This window comes from Eptatretus burgeri, unplaced genomic scaffold (genome assembly GCF_056783735.1).
Source record: "Eptatretus burgeri isolate ZD-2024b unplaced genomic scaffold, Ebu_testis_v1 Ebu_testis_scaffold_3168, whole genome shotgun sequence".
Lineage (NCBI taxonomy): Eukaryota > Metazoa > Chordata > Myxini > Myxiniformes > Myxinidae > Eptatretus > Eptatretus burgeri.
In genome coordinates this window covers 31,892-53,654 of record NW_028225116.1, presented here as the reverse complement: position 1 = coordinate 53,654, position 21,763 = coordinate 31,892, and the positions used below count along the sequence as shown (strand labels likewise).

At 45.4% G+C, this 21,763-nt stretch overlaps 2 protein-coding genes across 3 annotated transcripts in view; both read right to left on the bottom strand.

Annotated features, from left to right (window-relative positions):
* LOC147006520 (CCR4-NOT transcription complex subunit 9-like) overlaps positions 1-3,337 on the bottom strand; it is a 66,933-nt gene extending 63,596 nt beyond the window's left edge. The window contains exon 1 of the mRNA XM_085868644.1: positions 3,214-3,337. Coding sequence (XP_085724770.1) covers positions 3,214-3,252 — 39 coding nt within the window. The 5' untranslated portion in view covers positions 3,253-3,337. The remainder of the gene's footprint in view (positions 1-3,213) is intronic.
* A 7,826-nt stretch (positions 3,338-11,163) lies between these two features.
* On the bottom strand, positions 11,164-21,028 carry LOC147006519 (uncharacterized). Of its 2 annotated transcripts, XM_085868622.1 has the most exons (3): positions 20,857-21,028; positions 18,678-18,767; positions 11,164-16,484 (listed from the first exon to the last, which is right to left on the bottom strand). In XM_085868622.1, the coding sequence occupies exons 1-3, from the start codon at positions 20,909-20,911 to the stop codon at positions 16,063-16,065; spliced, it is 567 nt and encodes a 188-aa protein (XP_085724748.1). In that variant the 5' UTR covers positions 20,912-21,028; the 3' UTR covers positions 11,164-16,062. The 2 variants fall into 2 exon arrangements, with proteins under 2 accessions (XP_085724748.1, XP_085724749.1); XM_085868623.1 differs by lacking the exon at positions 18,678-18,767.
* Positions 21,029-21,763: the final 735 nt, after the last annotated feature.

Here is a 21,763-nt window from a genome sequence, read left to right as displayed (position 1 = left end):
GTGTAGATTCATATTGTTATATTTTATATTGTTATAAATATTGTTACATTTAAACTTTATAAATTTATATTGTTATAGTTAAACCATAAAGATGTTTTGATGAATATAAACTCCCTGGATACCATATTTCATACACAATACTTACAACATTAAAAATGGTGGTGAATAATCCATAAGTGTGTTTTTAATCAAAATAAACACATTCTCCACCAGAGTGCAAGGGGGGGGGGCAGCAGTTTCTCCCCCGAGCAAATACATTACCCCTCGTCTCCAAGGGCTGCCCGAGTGAAACCACGCCCACACGTCTGGTTTGGACAATTCCATTTGAGACGTTGGTTACTGAGTTAAACCACACACACACGTCTGGTTCGGACGATTCCATTCGAGACGTTGGTTACTGAATTAAACCACACACACACGTCTGGTTTGGACGATTCCATTCGAGACGTTGGTTACTGAATTAAACCACGCCCACACGTCTGGTTTGGACGATTCCATTCGAGACGTTGGTTACTGAATTAAACCACGCCCACACGTCTGGTTTGGACAATTCCATTTGAGACGTTGGTTACTGAATTAAACCACGCCCACACATCTGGTTTGGACGATTCCATTTGAGACGTTGGTTACTGAATTAAACCACGCCCACACGTCTGGTTCGGACGATTTCATTTGAGACGTTGGTTCCTGAATTAAACCACGCCCACATGTCTGGTTTGGACGATTTCATTTGAGACGTTGGTTCCTGAATTAAACCACGCCCACACGTCTGGTTTGGACGATTCCATTCGAGACGTTGGTTACTGATTTAAACCACGCCCACACGTCTGGTATGGACGATTCCATTCGAGACGTTGGTGACTGAATTAAACCACGCCCACACGTCTGGTTTAGACAATTCCATTTGAGACGTTGGTTACTGAATTAAACCACGTCCACACGTCTGGTTTAGACAATTTCATTTGAGACGTTGGTTACTGAATTAAACCACGTCCACACGTCTGGTTTGGACGATTCCATTTGAGACGTTGGTTACTGAATTAAACCACGCCCACACGTCTGGTTTGGACAATTCCATTTGAGACGTTGGTTACTGAGTTAAACCACACACACACGTCTGGTTCGGACGATTCCATTCGAGACGTTGGTTACTGAATTAAACCACACACACACGTCTGGTTTGGACGATTCCATTCGAGACGTTGGTTACTGAATTAAACCACGCCCACACGTCTGGTTTGGACGATTCCATTCGAGACGTTGGTTACTAAATTAAACCACGACCACACGTCTGGTTTGGACAATTCCATTTGAGACGTTGGTTACTGAATTAAACCACGCCCACATGTCTGGTTTGGACAATTCCATTTGAGACGTTGGTTACTGAATTAAACCACGCCCACACGTCTGGTTTGGACGATTCCATTTGAGACGTTGGTTACTGAATTAAACCACGCCCACACGTCTGGTTCGGACGATTTCATTTGAGACGTTGGTTCCTGAATTAAACCACGCCCACACGTCTGGTTCGGACGATTTCATTTGAGACGTTGGTTCCTGAATTAAACCACGCCCACATGTCTGGTTTGGACGATTTCATTTGAGACGTTGGTTCCTGAATTAAACCACGCCCACACGTCTGGTTTGGACGATTCCATTCGAGACGTTGGTTACTGATTTAAACCACGCCCACACGTCTGGTATGGACGATTCCATTCGAGACGTTGGTGACTGAATTAAACCACGCCCACACGTCTGGTTTAGACGATTCCATTTGAGACGTTGGTTACTGAATTAAACCACGTCCACACGTCTGGTTTAGACAATTTCATTTGAGACGTTGGTTACTGAATTAAACCACGTCCACACGTCTGGTTTGGACGATTCCATTTGAGACGTTGGTTACTGAATTAAACCACACACACGTCTGGTTTGGACGATTTCATTTGAGACGTTGGTTACTGAATTAAACCACGCCCACACGTCTGGTTTGGACGATTCCATTTGAGACGTTGGTTACTGAATTAAACCACGCCCACACGTCTGGTTTAGACGATTCCATTCAAGACGTTGGTTACTGAATTAAACCACGCCCACACGTCTGGTTTGGACGATTTCATTTGAGACGTTGGTTACTGAATTAAACCACGCCCACACGTCTGGTTTGGACGATTCCATTCGAGACGTTGGTTACTGAATTAAACCACGCCCACACGTCTGGTTTGGACGATTCCATTCGAGACGTTGGTTACTGAATTAAACCACGCCCACACGTCTGGTTTAGACAATTCCATTCAAGACGTTGGTTACTGAATTAAACCACGCCCACACGTCTGGTTTGGACGATTTCATTTGAGACGTTGGTTACTGAATTAAACCACGCCCACACGTCTGGTTTGGACGATTCCATTCGAGACGTTGGTTACTGAATTAAACCACGCCCACACGTCTGGTTTGGACGATTCCATTCGAGACGTTGGTTACTGAATTAAACCACGCCCACACGTCTGGTTTGGACGATTCCATTCGAGACCTTGGTTACTGAATTAAACCACGCCCACACGTCTGGTTTGGAAGATTCCATTCGAGACCTTGGTTACTGAATTAAACCACGCCCACACGTCTGGTTTAGACAATTCCATTCAAGACGTTGGTTACTGAATTAAACCACGCCCACACGTCTGGTTTGGACGATTTCATTGGAGACGTTGGTTACTGAATTAAACCACGCCCACACGTCTGGTTTGGACGATTCCATTCGAGACGTTGGTTACTGATTTAAACCACGCCCACACGTCTGGTATGGACGATTCCATTCGAGACGTTGGTTACTGAATTAAACCACGCCCACACGTCTGGTTTAGACAATTCCATTTGAGACGTTGGTTACTGATTTAAAACCACGTCCACACGTCTGGTTTAGACAATTTCATTTGAGACGTTGGTTACTGAATTAAACCACGCCCACACGTCTGGTTTAGACGATTCCATTCGAGACGTTCATTGCTGAGACAGATTCTTGTAAACCGAACACACTTTCCTCGACAATCTCCATTGTGTTCTTCCGTACGTGTCTTGTCCCTGAAAATCCTACAAAGGACCAAACATGTTATCGGTTTAATCTTCCCGGGGGAGGGAGCTCGAACATGGGGACAGACACAGAGACATCCGTTTCAGACAAGAATGACCATAACGAGCCATCTCAGGACTCACGATCTTCACCGCGATGTCCTCAGTGCTCTGACGGGTCATCGACACCGACTGGACGAGGCCTCCGGACTCTGCGGTGCCAAATCCATCATGGAGCCGTTCGTTGACAACTTCACCCAAAGCTCCGTTCCCCAACGCCCCTCCCTCTTATGGGCACACGTGACCCCGCCCCTTTATACGTCACGCCCACTCGTTCGCCCCTGGCTCCGCCCTCCCCGTCCTGATATCAAGCCGCGACGGAGGGCCCTCTCCTCTCTCATCCAATTACCCCCACCCCTCCGTACCCCTCAATGAAATCTCTCAGCGCCGCCATCACCACACGAGCATACCTCAGATATTCGGTTGTTTTAACATCCCCTTTCGCTTTCCACTGTGAACGACCGGTGGCGAATCTACCGCCGAGAAACCGTGGCTAACAAGGTTAGCGATCACGTGATTTGCTTCTCCCACAACACTGTCTTCTTGCCCTCAAGTGGAGTCAAAATGTGGGAAAATCGCCGCGTACCCCCCAAAAAAACATCGCACGAAAACCTTTTATGATATTTTTCCTTTCCATTAGGTATGCAGAACAACATATCGAAAGTTGTCAAAAATTGGACCAAAAGAAAGGGGTCATTGGGCTGCAGGCATCATCCCAACTGACTGGAAGAGGGGCCTTGTTGTCCCTCCCTGGAAAGGGTAGGGTGATCTCCGGGACTGCAACAACTACCGAGGGGGTGACGCTGCTCTCAGTTGCCGGGAAAGGTCTTTGCTCGGATAATTCTTGATGGGGTTCACCTCCATCTGCTTGATCACCGGCGTCCGGAGCAGTCAGGCTTTACACCAAAGAGGTCAACGATTGACCGTGTCCTTGCCCTTCGGGTCCTCACCGAACGCAGACGAGAGCTTGCAGCTTCTGTTGATCTCTGTAAAGCGTTCGATTCAGGAAATAGGGATTCCGGCTGGAGGATTCTTGGTCTCCACGAGGCACCACCAAAACGGATCTGTCTAATGTCTGAACGATACTCTGGTAATGAGAGTGCTGTGAGATGTGGTGGTACCATCTCCGACATATTTCCAGTTGTTACTGGAGTTCGTCAGGGGTGTGTACTGGGGAGGATGGCGGAGGGATCAAGCTGCGGTGCATCGTTTGGGAATGTCAAGATCTCTTGACCTTGATTTCGCAGATGATGCGGTCATCTTTGCGGAGACTCTGGATGTCCTTTTGGGGGCCCTCGAGGTGCTGAATGCGGATTTCATTTTTTTTTTTTTTTTTTTTTTTTTTTTTTTTTTGTATACCTTGGTCGAGGCTCGTATGAGAGCTAACACACAACTCACAGCAAGGAGGCATGAGACAAGAGGGGCGGGAGTGGAAGGGACAAAACAGTGGGGAACAGACACATTAGGTGAACTGTGGAAGGGAGAGGGATGGGGATGGGACGGGAACATGGCGAAGAGAAGATGGACATTACAGGGACTTTCAGGAAGGAAAGCAGGAGAATTGAAGGAAGTGGGCTTGGGTGGATTATCGGGGGTAGAAAAGATCGAGGATTTGGATGGGGGAAGATAAGAGGTGGTGGTGAACAGCTGTTTTGAAAGCCTGGAGGGAAGAATGGGAAAGAATAGAGTGAGGAAGTTTATTCCAAAGGCGGGAAAAAAGAGGAATGAAAGAGTGAAGATGAGCAGTGATTCGTGATTTTGGTAGTTTTACCAGAAGGGGGTTGTTGGCGGACCTTGAGCGCCTTGTGGAAATGTGGTTGGGACAAATCGCAGAGAGAGCAGGGGGGGCAAGGCTGGAGAGGAGTCGGTAGAAGACAGAAAGACCACCGACCAACCTGCGGTGATTGAGTGAGAGGCCCAAAGACTCAGCTTCATTGCGGGAGATGCCAATGATCTTAAAAGCCCTGGTTTCGACAGCGTGAAGCCGAGAAAGGTGGGAGGCAGGAGCACCAGCCCAGAGGGGAGAGCAGTACTCCATCAGGCTACGGACAAAAGCTTTGTAAGTAGTCAGGAGCTCAAGAGGGCCGAGGAAGGACTTTGCACGACGGAGGATTCCCAGTCGGCGACTGGCTTTTGAGGCAAGGTTGGAAATGTGACTTTCCCAGGAAAGGTCATGGCAGATAGTGAGACCCAGAAGCTTGAAAGAAAAGACTTCTTCCAGAGGATTGTTGAGAAAGTGGATGGGGGGGTTTTCTAAATGGTCCTTTGAAGAGACATAGTGAGAGTGTGAGATTTGTGTGGATTGAAAGACATGTTCCACGTGTTGGACCAGTTTGTGATTTTATCCAGATCTGCAGTGAGCGAAGAAGCTGCTGCTTGCCGGTCTGAGGGATGACAGATGGTACGGCAGAGGGTGGAGTCATCGGCAAAGAGAAATAGAGGATTTTCCAGAGAGTCCGAGAGATCATTGATGAAAACCAGAAAAAGAACAGGGCCCAGAACGCTACCTTGAGGAACTCCAGCCTGCACAGGAAGAGGGGATGAAAGAACTCCATTTAGGGCCACACGTTGACTGCGACAGGAGAGGAAGTCTGCGAGCCATGAGTGGAGATGGCCTTGAATACCATGGGAAGAGAGTTTGGTGAGTAGGGCAGGGTGCCAGACTGTGTCAAAAGCACGTGATATGTCCAGGGATACGGCTCGGATTTCCTGTCTGGCATTGAGGACCTCCATCCATTGATGAGAGAGCAGTAGCAGCATATCCAGGGTAGAGTGACCTGGTCTGAAACCAAATTGATGATTGGAAATCAAGCCATTGGAGAAGAGGAAGGATTTCATGTCTGAAGCGATGATGGATTCCATAACCTTGCTGATGATTGGGAGAAGGCTGATTGGTCTGTAGTTACAGGGATCTGTTTTTGCACCTTTTTTATGCAGGGCAGTGATGTTAGCAGAGTTTCAAGCAGATGGCAGATGACCTTGGGAAAATGAGAGGGTGAATAGAACAGAGAGAGGGTGAGCAAGAGCAGAAGAGCAGGCTTTGAGGACACGTGGGCTGATGCCGTCTGGACCGGTTGCAGAATCTGACTCGAGGTTTGAAAGCAAGCTCTCCACCTTGTCAGGAGAAAAGGATACAGAGTCCAGGGACAGTTGGGTGCGACTGGGTAAAGTGGGTAGAGATAGTGATGGGTTTGGGACACAAGATTTAGCTGCAAACACCGAGTTTAGACATTCAGCTTTATCACGTGTGGAATCAGCAGTGCGGCCATTTGAGGTAAGGGAGGGGATGGAGGGGGAACATACACCAGAAACAGATTTGATTAAACGCCACCAGGATTTTGAGGAGGGAGAGAGGTTTGAGAGTTCAGACTTGAGATGAGAAAGATGTTGTTTTCTGGCTCTCCTGAGGTGAGATACACACTTGTTCCGAGCTTTGTGGAAAGAACTGAGATTGCCCTCAGTTGGGTTTGCTTTCCATGAGGCAAAGGCAAGTTGTTTCAGGACAACTGCCTCGCCACAAGCTTCAGTAAACCAAGGGCGGGAGGAAGGGTAAGACAACTGAACACGAGAGGGGATAAATCTGTGCATGAGGGAGAGCAAGTTTCTTTGAAAGAATTCCCAGGATGAGTTGATGTTTGAGAAAGTAGTGATAGGAGACCAGTCTGTAAGTTTGATGGCTGCTCGGAGACCCTGCCAGTCGGCTTGAGGGAAATGCCAGACTCGACGGCGGTGAGGTGGTTCTCTGATAACAGCCAGAGAGATGTCCACTTTAACAAGGACGTGGTCAGAAGAACCAATTGGAGCGAAGGAAGAGCAGCAGATATTGTCAGGGAAATTTGTCAAAATCAGATCCAGAAGAGATGGAGTACCATTGGTTGAGATCCGCGTCGGGAAGTTGACCGATTGAGTCAGTCCCAATGAGTCACAGAAAGCTTTTGCTGATGTCCCATGGCAGGTGAGAGAGGTACCCACACCTAGCCAACTGGCGTGATGACAATTGAAGTCGCCACATAAGAGGAAGAGAGAGTTTGGATGAGAAGATAGAAGATGGTCCATGTTTTCGGAGAGTGAGGTGGGGATGGAGTCATCACTGTTCGGTGGACGGTACAGTACACATATAAACATGAGGTGGGAGTGGAGGGGAAGCCGAAGCCAGAGGTATTCCTGAGGGTGTGGGGAGTGAGAGCAGTGCAGGGAGAGTGAGGAATAGAGTCTTTGATGAAGAGAGCAACACCTCCACCAGGACGAGGCTCAGGTCTGTCATACCGTAAGAAGGAGTAACCAGGGAGAGATACTTGGGAGTCAGACACGTCTTGGGAGAGGAAAGTTTCTGTTAGGCAGATAATGTCTGGTTTGTCAGTGGCAACCTGTAGGGGAAAGATCTGAAAGGTGTGAGCGAAGGCGCCGGATATTTGAGGTCCACACTTTTAATGAAGAGGTAGGGGAGGAGGCTGTGGGTGCAGGAGGTGGAGGGGGCGGGGGAGGGTAGGACGAGGGAGGAGGGGGGAGGTAAGGAGGGTTGCTGAAGGAGTGTGGGGTATTGCAGAATAGCGAGGGGAGGGGGCCGAATGAGGAGGAGAAAAGGCTCTGTGGTGCTGGGAGAGAGGGAGGACAAGAGACAAGGAAGATGGCAGTTGAGGATTTGAGGAGGTGGAGTGAAGAGATGGAGGTGAGAGGGCAGTGGAGGGAGGCAGGTTGTTGGATGAGAGGGGGGGCAACTTAGAGAAGGAAGAGTGAGGGGGATGAGATTGATCATCGGAGATCATTGATCATCGGAGATCACTATCTGTCATGATCTTTCCTGGGAAAGTCACATATCGCAAACAAAGTGAGAAAACCTGCAAAATCAGCAGTGCATCAAATACTTGTTCTCCCCACTGTGTGTATATATATATATATATATATATATATATATATATATATATATATATATATATATATATATATATATATATATATATATATATATATATATATATATATAAACATATACACACATTATTTTTTTATACGGTGTACTTATTAGTCTTTTATCTTTTTCAGGAACCTTCAAAGATCTGTCGTTGTGAAAATGAATACGAGAAAAGTAACTTGGTTACTTGAAAAGATGCCGAGTGGTGAATTTCTGGGGGCTCGGCTCCTCATTCCGCTGCTCACCTTCACTCTTTCTCTTCTCACCAGAGAACAGGTGTTATTAGTCTTCATGTACCATCACCGGGAGATGAAGGAGACCTTGCCTGCGCCGCTGCAAAGTCCACGAGTATCAAGCTCCAGGAAGTCTGGAAGAAAGCAAACATCCCAGCGACGACGGAGGAGAATATCAGAGCTGGTATTCAGAAGTTGTACAAGTAATACCAAAACCTGGGCAAAGAGAAATCGAGAAATACGGAAACAGCGAATATGAAGCGGCAGGTTTGGAAAGGCGATGTTGAGGAATTATTTGATATCGCTCGGCAAGACGTGATGAAAATGAGGAGCATATCACAAAAAGATAAGACATTCCTTTCTTTACAACGAGAGGACAAAAGAGTTCATCAACGCGTGGTGTTGACCAGGTTCATGCCAAAACTCTAAAGAGAAGAAATGAAAAGAGAGCAAAGTTTGAAGCTCAAAAGAGAAAACAAGCTCAAGAGCACCTCAAAATGACCAAGGCAGTGGTTCTGGAAACCTCATCTCCAAGCTCCACTTCAAGAGATGAACAAAAACAAATTGCTGCATCATATCTGCCGAAGGAAGTGGAACATCGTCGTTTAACACCTCTTGATCCCACACTCACATCTGCATTGGATCTCTCTAATCGACAGGCAAGTAGCTTGTTCATTGCAACTGCCAAGAGCCTCGGCCATGATGTTTCACACATTTCCATATCTCCATCTACTGTTCACCGAGCTCGGGCAAAAAAGTGGAAACAAATGACAAAGGAGATCGAAGAGTTAGTATTCAAAGATCCTCCTCACTTGGTCTTACATTGGGAGAGCAACTTGTTGCCGACAGTTGTCACCGGGAATGTCAGAACTCTGGAAGACCCAGTTGCTGTTCTCGTAACTAGAAAAGATTTTGAAATTCCGCTTGGAGAGCTTGTTGCGCAAATGGCACGAGTCATCATTCAAGAGTTGAACCGTGACCGTATCATTGGTCTCTCGTTTGACACTACGGCGTCAAACACAGGACTGATTCAAGGAGGATGCATGAGGATTGAGAAGGAAGTTGGGCGAACTCTGTTGTGGCTGCCTTGCCGCCATCACACCCTTGAGCTGATCTTGAAGGGCGTCTTGGAAGAGTGTTTCCGCGTGTCATCAAGTGGTCCCGAGATCCAGATCTGTCGAAGGTTCCGAAAACGTTGGCATTTCGTCGATAAGAAGTCATATACGACCATACTGGACGAAGAAGAGCCTGTCCAACGGTTTTGAGAAGACCGACGTCTGAAAATGGTTGACGACCTTCAAAAAGTCTTGAAAGGTGCAAGTCATCCACGAGAAGATTACAAAGAGTTTTTACGTCTGTCTCTCCTCTTTCTTGGAGGTTGGACTAAAAATGAAGTCAAATTCAGGAATCCAGGAGCTCCCCCCCCCCCCATCAAGCAAGGTGGATGGCAAAGGGCACATATGCACTTAAGATTGTCGTATTCAATGAAAAACTGGAGTTGACTGATCGCGAATTGAATGGAATGAGAAAAGTAGTGTATTTTGTTGTCCGCTTTTGGCATGAGGAAATTGTGAGTCGATGGGCACCAAGGAATAACTCGGACATGATTCGACTGCTGAACTGTTACCCGGATAGAGATGTCAAGGAGAGTGCTTTGAAGGCGGCGAAGAGACACCGTTGGTATCTGTCAGAAACAAATGTTGGATTGGCTTTCCTGGCTGAACGTATTACTCTGGCAGAGAAGGAAATAATGTTCCAGAATTTGGAGAAGCCAGAAAGGAAGAAAGAATCGAGATTTTAGAACGAAAAAAAACCTGAGCTACTTCGTCGCCCGCCGTACAAATACATTATTTGGATTTTTCGGGGTCAGCGACGTGAATGAATACTGCAGCGATGCGCTAAGAAGCTCCATCAATGCCCTTAAAGTGGTGAATGGCACTGCAGAAAGGGGCATTGCCCTGATCAAGAAATTCAACGAGTCAATCAGGGACGAACAGCAGAAGCAGTTCCTGTTGAAGATCGTGGAATAGCACAGAAAAACTGTCACCAAGCGAACAAAAGCAGAAGTTGCATCTTACCAAATCATCTTATGTAGTTAACATGGATGTTGTTAAGTTCGGTTTCAACTTTTTTGATGTTTAGTTTTGTTGGTTGTATTCTAGAATAAAAATAATTAACAAGATAATGAACAATATTAATATATATATACTTATGTCAATAATTGATGGGGTGTACTTACAATAAATTTTAACATTTGTGAATATTTGTATCATGTGTATGTTTAATTAATCTGCTTATATTCATTTCATTGTGTTACGTTCAATGTTTTACAATTATTTTAATGTCTGATTAATTTTTATTTTGCAAATAATTCTTCTTCTTCTTATATGAACTGGAGTAAAATTTCAAAAGTGTGCAGACTGTGCAACCTCCAGTCTAAATATTACCTGATCTTTCTCAAAATTGGCAGACATCCTTTCCATATCAATCGGAATGAGGGCAAGAGCAAAGTCAACAAAAATGTCATATTTTAATTTGAAACCTATAATATGAAACACCCGGATTCTGGGGTCTGGAGTTATCACGCGGGAGCTCCTTGGACCTCTGTCCGATGGGTTGCTCGGCAACCGTGGCCACCAATTACAACCGCCAAACATAGCAGGGCTTTCGCTGCTCGGTTACGCGTGATCTTACCATTGGCACGACAACACGAATTCGGCGTCATGCCCTCAAAAGCCACCCGTCTATTTATCATGGATGGCCAAGCGAACCATGGATGGCTGTTGGCTAATCAAGGAGCCAATCAGTGGGGCAAAACTTCACGTCTAACGAAACTTGCACACAATGTCAGACTAAGCGGAAAGGACAAAAATGAGCAGACCGGAAACATTAAGCAGTTGAACAAGAACATTTATTCAAAAAGCAAAACAAGGTTTATTCAATCAGCAATGGCAGGTATTTACGACAGCAATCATGAGCATGTATTTCCATGTACGACACATCTCCCTTCCAAAGTCTCTCCATACAAAAACCACCTATGCGTTCCCAATTATGCAAGACACAGGACATGGTAATCAATCATTCCAAAGAAATGTTGAGAGGAATAAGAGAGTCGATAGAGTGCAGAGCAGAGCGTTGGTACGGATCCTCCTCACCTTACACAGATGCGTGTAAGTTCATACCGTGTGGAGACCCACACAGTGCGTAGCATGGAAGCTCATAGCACGTGCAGACTTGCACAGCATGCAAGCTTCCCCTTGGTGGCTGTCGTGGTCCGATTCGGCAGATGTGAGTGCAGCTTTGGTGAAAGAACTCATGGTGAGGAATGTTTGATGGACGAGAGCGAGACCAGTCAAAAGTCCGGCACATGTAACGAGTCGAGACGACTCCTGGCAGTGAAGACAAGTTGAGAGCATAGATCCAATCATAGATGTTGCGTCACCCGCCGAGAACATTCAGACGCGTGCTTGTACTTGCTTCTAGAACCATTGGCAGGTGTCTATTGTGAATTCTGATTTTTTTTCTTGTTTTTTTTTTTTGTGATTTTGGTCCTGCGGAAAAATGGGCAAATAAACCGTCTCTGACAGAGGTTCAACGGGCTGACATTTTCTAAATGTCCTAAACTTTTGCAAATGACTGTACATTCACCCTAAATTTCGTGTGTTGCAGATTGAAGTGCATGAGCTATTAGGAGCAGTCACACAAGATGGAGCCCAGTACCAGTAAGAAACCAAGACCAGAAACTGATTTCAAACTGTGTATTCAGTGTCAGGAGCCTGGCACTGGTGTCCTAGTGTCTGAACCATCAGATGAAGCCTACTCAAAGTTCCTCCAGTTTGTGCACGAAAGAGGACAGTATGGAGATGCTGATTATGCACAGATCAGTGGGCGATTGCATGGGTACACTGCCTCCAATCTAAAAGATATGAAAGCAAAGTGGCACAGAAAATGTTATGGATCTACTTGTCACAGTGTTCACCTTGAGCGTGCCAAGGCACGATACCAGAAGGCCTGCCAAGAAGGAGAGAGTCAGCATCTACAGCAGAGGCGTGGACGGCCTTCTTCTGCAGCCACTAGTGTATCAGACTCTGCTGAAAGTGAGACTCTTCACTTCACACGTTCAGCAACATCTCATTTCAATGCAAAGCAGTGTTTCTTCTGCCAAGAAGACAGGAAGGAGCCAGTTCATGAGGTGTGTACATTCAGTGCAGGGAAACAACTGCAAAAGGCTGTTGATGAAAGCAAGAATCAAACTTGGAAGGTGCACCTGTCGTCCCTTGATGCTCTGTGCAAGTACTTTGCTTATGACAAGCAGAAGTATTCCAGGCTGGTTCCACTTTACCTTGCGGAGATGACAGCCCTTCAGAGGACAGATCCAGACATACATCAAGAGTTCATTGATGGAAACTTTGTAATCAACAAAAACCAGATCCCATTCTGTGCCATTGGGGTGGATCATGCTCTTGAGCATATCAACCGCATCATGAAAGTCACTGGAGGACTCGTGGGCATTACACAGAATGCCAGTGCTCGGGAGAGATTCTTCCTTACAGCTCCAGAGCTTAGTAGGCTTGCTGAAGAAGCACATGCGATGGCTGGCTCACCAACAACTACACGTAAGGAACATCATGACCTGTCACTGGCTGTATGGACAAGACAGGAAGAGAACATTGCTCGGCTCAAGACTGTGCTCATATCGTCCATGAATCCTATGAAGTACGAGGGTGAAGACCTGCCCAACATCATCACAAAGGTTGTGATGCCAGCTGTGCAACCAAGAAGACATTGGGCAGCAGAAGTATGCCAACTTTGTTGAGGAACGCATCAACACGAATGAGGTCAGTATCTGGGCCAGAATGAAGAATGTTCAACTGAAGACATGGAAAAGTGCAAGGAAGTCGGTGAAACACAAAGTGGCTGATCAGGTAGTGGAGCTCAAGGATGACAGATCACTATTTGCCCGCATGTTGATTGTTGCACGCTCACGCTCCGAGATGAACCTCAAGGAGAGCATTGGCCAGCATGAGTTCACGTCTCTCCCACGAGCCTTGTTCACAGTGAGTGGTGAACTCCTACCATGCAAGGACAAAAGCAAGCTGATGGCTGTACTTGAGGACCTCCCAAACAAAATTAGTGTTGATCTGCAGCCAGAGGATGTCACCAATGACATTGTTCCCTTGACACCAAGGAAGGCAACTGTAATTGATGGAATGGCAATTGTCCAGGCAATGGGTAAGCCACCTTGGGTCAAGACATGTGCTCAATGGGCTGACCACTTCATAGCTACACTGGACAGCAAGTGCAGAGAATATAATGAGCTCCATCTAGTCTTTGACCGTTATGATCTTCCCACTTCACTGAAAGAGGCCACAAGGGAGAGACGCCAGGGTCGTAAGCCAGCAACTGCTTACCTCATCACAGACAATACACAAATTGGCAAGGTGTCAGCAAAGCAGTTCCTATCCAGGACCGCAACCAAAGATGAACTGACAGTTTATCTTGCAAAGAAAGCTCTCCACCACTTTGAGGGAAAGCCCAAGGTCTTCATAGTGACTTCGCAGCAAGAGGTCCTCTCAAACTCCATGGATGCTCAACATCTCTGCAGCTCCTAAGAAGAAGCTGACACGAGACTTATCCTGCACAGTCTGGATGGTGTTCGAAGAGGAGCAACAGAACTCTTCATTCAGTCACCTGACACTGACGTTTTTGTCCTTGCAATCCACCGCTACCATCAGCTCTGCAGGAACACATACTTTGTCACTGGTGTGGGGAACAAGAAGCGAGTAATCTCACTGGGACCAATCGTGAATGCACTTGGTGATGCAAAGGCTGAAGCCTTACCAGGATTTCATGCCTTCTCTGGAGCTGACGTAACAGGTCGATTTGCAGGCAAGGGGAAGCTGACCTGTTGGCAAGCACTTAGCAGATGCTCCATGGAGGTGGTGTCTGCATTTGCTGCCTTAGGGACGTCCGAGAAGCTGGAAGTTGACACTAAACGAGCCATTGAGACATTTGTTTGCCAGCTCTATGAGCCTGGTAGCACTGTGGTGGATGTTGGTGATCTCAGATGGAAGCTTTTCACCAAGAAACAACTGGAGGCTCAAAAGCTACCTCCGACACGAGGAGCCTGACATGAAGCCATTGCCCGGGCACATTACCAGGCCATGGTGTGGCGTCAGGATAACATTCCTCACCCTCAGCTACCACCAGCAACAACCTACGGGTGGAAGGAAGAGGGGGATAGGCTAGTACCAGTACCAACAAGGGATCCTCCAGCTCCAGCCACAGTTACTCACCTCATCAAACGTGGGTGCAAGAAGACCAGTCGCACATCACACTGTTCCTGTCGGTCGCAGGGCCTCAACTGCTCCGAGATGTGTTTGTGTGGAGCCGATGAAGAGGTGTGCAGTAATGTCAACCAGGCACTCTTAGGACTTTAAGAGGATGAAGAAGAAGGAGATCCTTCCATCTAACTATGAACACAAACACTAAATGACCATTGAAGTTCTATCCCACATTAGCTGACCAGAACCAGCCAGATGGTGGACCGAAAGAACTAAATAAAACATGCTTGAGCTGTGAGATTATCACTGTATTTAAAATTTAGAAGTCAAAAACCAAAAAAAAAGTTTGAGTTGTTGAAAGGAGTGCTCTTTCTTTATTGTTATATTACTTTTAGCAATATATTGGGTGTTTGCTTTGCATACAGAATGTATTTTGGGGAAATGTAATGAAATTATTTCGCACAATTTGGGCCGCAATTTGAAATTGAGGGAAAAGGAAAAATAATTCACCCAAAAAATGGTGACGTCATTTTTTGGTGAGTTAAATCCTTCCAGAACACAGTCCAACCAGTGGCCAAAAATTAACATTTGAAACCAACAGGGAAACACTGCCCCCCCCCCCACTTAGAGTTAAGTTTTATAAAAGTGAACAAAAGGTGGTAGTTTGCAGAAAAAGTCACGTGACATGTTTGTGTCATTTGTACAAACTTTAATCGCTCTTACGTTCACTTGGTTGTATTTCCCGCTCTTTTTCCCAGATGTTGATTATTATGTGCAAAATAAATATTCCAGGGATTGTGTCCGATGCAGCTGAGGATGTGTTTGGAAATTTAGAGTGGTCGGGAGGTTCAAACTTTCCTCTATATCTCTACCTCTACCCTCCCACCCCTCCCTGCCCCACTCTTTCTCTGATTCTCAACCTCTCTCTGCTTCTGTACTCCCTCCCTCTTCCCTCTCTCTCTCCCTCCCCCCTCCTTCCCACTCTCTCATAGTAAGCAATGGTGGAGATGATCCAGCTCACCAACTCGCAATGAGGCCCTCAGTTGATTCTCTGAAGTCTAAACTCTGCTTACCCCTCTCCTTTCCCCTGTAAAACCTCTTTGTCCCATGCATGTTGGAACACCAGACACACCCAAAGAGATACCGCGTGTCTTGAATCAGCTGGAACGCATGAGCCACACCCAATGAGACACCGCAACTACACCCAAACAGACACCGCGTCTGGATTCAGAGGTGACTCCATGATCATGCGACTCGCTGTCGTCGCTTTGCTGGTTGCATAAATTGAGCGTGATCCTTGGGTCCACTCCACTTTCTGAAATGGATGTTCATTTTTCTGGTGTTCCTGTTTTTGTAGCTGGTGATTGTGTTTGTGGGACCGGTGTTCCACGTCGGCTCGGTGTAGGGATTCTTGAGGTCTCTGCTCACTTTGCTCGGGTTTCTTTTCGGTGAGCTTACATACCTCATCACTCTTCCGGTGTCGCTGCTTGGTACACTGGTATATCTATCTGGCACATTCGCGTATCTCTTTGAGACAATGGTGTATCTGCTCGTTTTGCTGTTGTAGCTGTTCGCTTTGCTGGCATATCTGTTCGATACACAGGGATCTTTGTTCATTTTCCTCATGTATCTGATCAAATAGTTGTAGGACTTTCTGGTGCATCTCATCACCTTGCTGAAGGAGATTTTTGAACTGCTGGTGCATCTCTTCACATTGCAGCCACAACGGCTGACGTTTCTGTTCGACTTCCTGGAAGATTGTTTTCCCTTCCTGGGGTTCCTGTTCGGATTGTTGACTCTCTTCCACGGTGAGTGTGGATCCATGGTGAACCGGATCAAGTTGGTCAACTCGGGGATCGTTTTGGTGAGATGCCCTCGGGTTGTCGTGCGGTGAACACCAAAAATCTTCTGGCTCCATCACCGGTCCTGAAGAAGCACCAACCAATTAATAGAAGGGTAAGGCAAATGAAGACATTAAAATACTCAAGAAATCTCTCATCTCTTTGAGAGAAAACAAATCTTTTTCTCTTTCCTCTGGTTTTACAAACATTTTAAACTTATTACATGTTTTCACCCCTGTCTATCAGTCTGACTGTGAACAGGATATCTCTAAAGGTTGTGGACGGATTCAGACAAAATTTGGAGGAGAGGGTGGGCGTGTGATAAGGACGAATTGATTAGATTTTGGTGAAGATCCGGATCTGGATACTTCAATATCTTTAGACTAAGTGATTATTCACAATTGAGAGGTCACGCCAAAAACTCTCTAAACTGGAGTGGCTGAAAATATTGGCACCCGTGTAGTTTTTTCAAATAATACACCATTTCTTCCAGAAAATTGTTGAAATTAAAACATCTTTTGTTCTCCACAAATGCATTTCTTTGGTTTGTAGTGGAAGAAAACAAAAAAAAGCTGAAAAAATGTCTAAATCTCAGCTTATTCCACTCAGAAATCCTAAAATGTCCCGGACAATCTTAACGGCTTTTAGAAGTTGTTAGAAATCATAGTTTTGAAGCAGGTGATTCTCCTTTCCTTTGGAATTGAACTCACCTGTGGTGAGCTGCAGGTACCTGCAATATAAAAATCATTCATTCAACCAGTTTGCATGGAGAAAAGGAGTCATTTTTCTGTTTTGTGTCACTGTGTGTTCCGCAATGAGCATGGAGAAAAGAAAAAAAACCAAAAAAATGTCTGATGAAGTCAAACACAAGATTGTATCCAAACATGGACAACCTCAAGGCTACAAGTCCATCTCCAGAGACCTTGATGTTCCTGTATCCACCGTACACAATGTTATCAGGAAGTTTAAGGCCCATGACACTGCAGCCAACCTCCATGGACGTGGCCACAAGAGAAAACTTGATCGAAGATTGCAGCGAAGGATTGTTCGAATGGTGGAGAAAGCACCTCGATGAACTGCCAAACAGATTCAAGCTGACCTTCAGACACAAGGTAGGCACCATTGGTCGCCAACTCAATGAAAGTGGGTTCTATGGGAGAAGACCCAGGAGGACCCCACTGCTGAGAGAGAGAGAGAGAGAGACAGAAGAAAGCCCGACTGGAGTTTTCCCAAAACACACCTGAACAAACCAAAATCCTTCTGGGAGAATGTTCTGTGGACAGATGAGACCAAATTGGAGCTTTTAGGGAAAGCACAACATCTATATGTTTGCAGAAAACAAAATGAACCCTTTCAAGAAATGAACACCTTCCCGACAGTCAAATATGGAGGAGGTTCAGTGATGTTTTGGGGGTTGCTGTGCTGCCTCTGGTACTGGGAACCTTGAATGTGTGCATGGCATCATGAAATCAGGAGATTACCAAGGAGGAATTTTGGAGCACAATGTTCATCCCAGTGTCAGAAAGCTGGGTCTTCGTCAAAGGTCACGGGTCTTGCAGCAGGACAATGACCCCAAACACACTTCACAAATCACCAGGAATGGTTCAAGATAAAACACTGGACTGTTCTGAAGTGGCCAGCAATGAGTCCAGATCTAAATCCTATTGAACACCTGTGGGGAGATCTGAAAACAGCAGTTGGGAGAAGGTCCCCTTCAAATGTGGGAGAACTGGAGCAGTTTGTACCAGAAGAGTGGGACATCCTGCCAGGAGAAGGGAGTAGGAATCTCATTCATGGCTCCAGAAAGGGCTTGAGTGCAGTTATTCTGTCCAAAGGTGTGATACCAAACATTTAGTCGAGGGTGTAAATAATTTTATCAACACCATTTATTTTTATTTTCTAATTGAAAAGGATTTATTAAGTTCTGAATCAAAAACAAAAGTTCTGTAATATTAACAGTGAAATGTAGAATTGTGGAGACAAGATACTTTTGTTAATTTAAACTTATTTTCAGAGAAAATTGTGAGTTATTTGAAAAAAGTGCAAGGGTGACATTCTTTTTGGCCATGACTGTCGTACGAGATCTTAAAAAGTTTCGGACGGATTCCGATGAAATTTAGTGGACAGGTTTGGGTGTCTGACAAGGAAGAATTGATTATATTTTAGTGAAGATCCGGATACAAGAATATTTTTTTTAATTTTTCAAGCGATTCTTCACCATTGAGAGATGGGTAACATGGTTGAGTCGAAAGCATCACAGGTAAAGTTTTAGTTTTACCTGAAATGGCGTCACAACATGCGTTACAAGGTGAGCACATGCACAGTGGAGACTGCACAGCAGATCGATGGGGAAACGCAGCGGGTAGAACTAAAACAAAGAAATAAAACAAAGTTGACACCGTTAGGTAAAAAGTGTAATAAACAAATTAATACACTGTAATTAAACTAAAGATTTCAATAAATTCAAACAAAATCTTCATCTTGATTACTCGAGTTCCAATCGATTTGTTTAATTATTTCACATCAATTGATGACGTTTAAAAGTGTTCGCGGGTTCATCGCTCGCCCCTGACGATGTCGGTTTATCAGATTTCATTGGTTTAATAACCAGGTTAATCTATCTATAATTCCAGCAATCTGTGTGTGTGTGTGTGTGTGTGTGTGTGTGTGTGTGTGTGTGTGTGTGTGTGTGTGTGTGTGTGTGTGTGTGTGTGTGTGTGTGTCTGTGACCGCTGTTTCTCCACAATCACTGGTCCGATCTAATTGAAACTTGACAGGTGTATTGCTGGGGACCTGAGTATGTGCCTTTTCAAGGTTTGATATTAATTGGCCAAGTGGTTCCCAAGTTATGGCCATTTATTTACCAAACCTGACAAAAAAAAAAACAACCAATGACAGAACACGTTGCTGCGTAGGCGTAGCCGATGGGAAAGGGTGCCTCAGTTACCAATGACAGGACACGTTGCTTGGCGTTTTGCACCCACAGTATCTGTCTTCTATCTATCTATAATTCCAGCAATCTCTATTTGTTTGCTTTTCAAAAGGTTTGAAATTAATCGGACAAGTGGTTTCCAAGTTATGGCCAAGTTAGAGCACGTTCCCCATTACGGGTTACAACGTATGGACTTCCTGATAGCGATGACTTACTGCATTATGATAATTTCTCGATTTCTTCTGCGCATTTATAGATAAACACAATGCCCCCAATCCAGCCTCGTTTACGAGAGCGAAGGAACGGCCTGTGTGGTTGTTTGAAAGTTTTTGGGTTTTTTTGCATGTACGGCCACGCACGTACGGGCACGCGAGAGCGAAGGAACGACCTGTGTGGTTGTTTCTGGCATGCGGTTTGAAAGGTTTTTTTTTGTTTGTTTTTTTTTTGGATGTATGGCCACGCACGTACGGCCACGCGAGAGCGAAGGAACGGCCTGTGTAGTTGTTTGAAAGTTCTTTTTTTTTTTGCACGTACGGCCACGCGAGAGCGAAGGAACGGCCTGTGTGGTTATTGTTTCTGACACGCGGTTTGAAAGGTTTTTTTTTTGTTTGTTTTTTTGCATGTATGGCCACGCACGTACGGCCACGCGAGAGCGAAGGAACGGCCTGTGTGGTTATTGTTTCTGACACGCGGTTTGAAAGGTTTTTTTTTTGTTTGTTTTTTTGCATGTATGGCCACGCACGTACGGCCACGCGAGAGCGAAGGAATGGCCTGTGTGGTTGTTTGAAAGTTAATTTTTTTTTTTTTTGCACGTACGGGCAGGCGAGAGTGAAGGAATGGCCTGTGTGGTTGTTGTTTCTGGCATGCGGTTTGAAAGGTTTTTTTTTTGTTTGTTTTTTTTGCATGTATGGCCACGCACGTACGGCCACGCGAGAGCGAAGGAACGGCCTGTGTGGTTGTTTGAAAGTTAATTATTATTATTATTTTTTTTGCATGTACGGGCACGCGAGAGTGAAGGAACGGCCTGTGTGGTTGTTTGAAAGTTAATTATTATTTCTTGTTTTTTTGCATGTACGGGCACGCGAGAGTGAAGGAACGGCCTGTGTGGTTGTTGCTTCTGGTACACGGTTTGAAAGTTTAATTTATTTATTTTTGCATGTACGGGCACGCGAGAGTGAAGGAAAGGCCTGTGTGGTTGTTTGAAAGTTAATTATTATTTCTTGTTTTTTTGCATGTACGGGCACGCGAGAGTGAAGGAACGGCCTGTGTGGTTGTTTGAAAGTTAATTATTATTATTATTTTTTTTGCATGTACGGGCACGCGAGAGTGAAGGAACGGCCTGTGTGGTTGTTTGAAAGTTAATTATTATTATTATTTTTTTGCATGTACGGGCACGCGAGAGTGAAGGAACGGCCTGTGTGGTTGTTGTTTCTGGTACACGGTTTGAAAGTTTTCTTTATTTATTTTTGCACGTACGGCCACGCACTAGTAATTGTAATTCCAGTTCCCTTCCAAGGAAACTCACCTTCAACCTCATGACTGATATCCGACTCCAGCAGGACGTTTCCGGGCTCATTCATGACGGTTTAACGATAATAACAACACAACGGAACCTGAAGAAAAGGTGACATTTTTCCGTTGAATCAGAAAACCATGAATCAGCACAATCGCCAGCAAACTGGGCGGAAGTCCTGAAACACGTCACGTCCGGTCACGTGATCGTGAGTGAGACAAGACGTCCATTCAAAAAACAAAAAAAAACATTTACATTTCACTTCGCAATACATGATATCATTCGTGTTTCTCTCATGGGAAATCATTCACAAAATTAAAAATTAATATTATCACAGTCTGTGACACAAATGTTTCCTCGTTCAGCCATGTCCGACTGGTCGTGCTCATACACCGCCTATGCCTCGATCGAAGAGAGACCGTTTTGAGCAATAACCTGTAAACTGACGATGGTGAAATATTTCCCTTCACATGATTGTTGCCAACCTGAGGTTGTTTTCCTGCGCTCTCTCCTTTTATATACTGAGCTTCGAGCGAGGAAGCAGCAAGCGCCATTTTAACGTGTTTGGGATTTGAACCAGTGACCTCTCAAACTGAGCCGACACTCAAACTCACTCCGGTTTAACAACTGTTTATTATTACTAGCAGAGTACCCACACCCGACGTGCGAACTCGTTCCAAGCATGAAACACGTTCTTCCGGCGCATACCATATTTGGGCGGTGTATAAGTAACTGACAGCTGCTTTAATCGCTCATGAACAAAATAAAATTGAATCACGAATAACGTCTTTTCCACTAATAACGTGTTAATATATAACGAGGGCGACTCGATTCGATTTTGGTGAAGATCCGGTCTGGATGCAAGTCCGGCCTGTCAGTGGCCATTGGGACACAAAACGTAACCTGTTGAGCCAGGTGG

What these genes read in the sequence shown, in the direction of transcription:
- LOC147006519 (XM_085868622.1), bottom strand. Translation starts at nt 20,911, where the DNA reads ATGAATGAGCCCGGAAACGTCCTGCTGGAGTCGGATATCAGTCATGAG. An exon ending in TATCAGTCATGAGGTTGAAG is followed by an intron (nt 18,768 to 20,856) that starts GTGAGTTTCCTT and finishes TCTTTGTTTTAG; the next exon opens with TTCTACCCGCTGCGTTTCCC. An exon ending in ATGTTGTGACGCCATTTCAG is followed by an intron (nt 16,485 to 18,677) that starts GTAAAACTAAAA and finishes GTGCTTCTTCAG; the next exon opens with GACCGGTGATGGAGCCAGAA.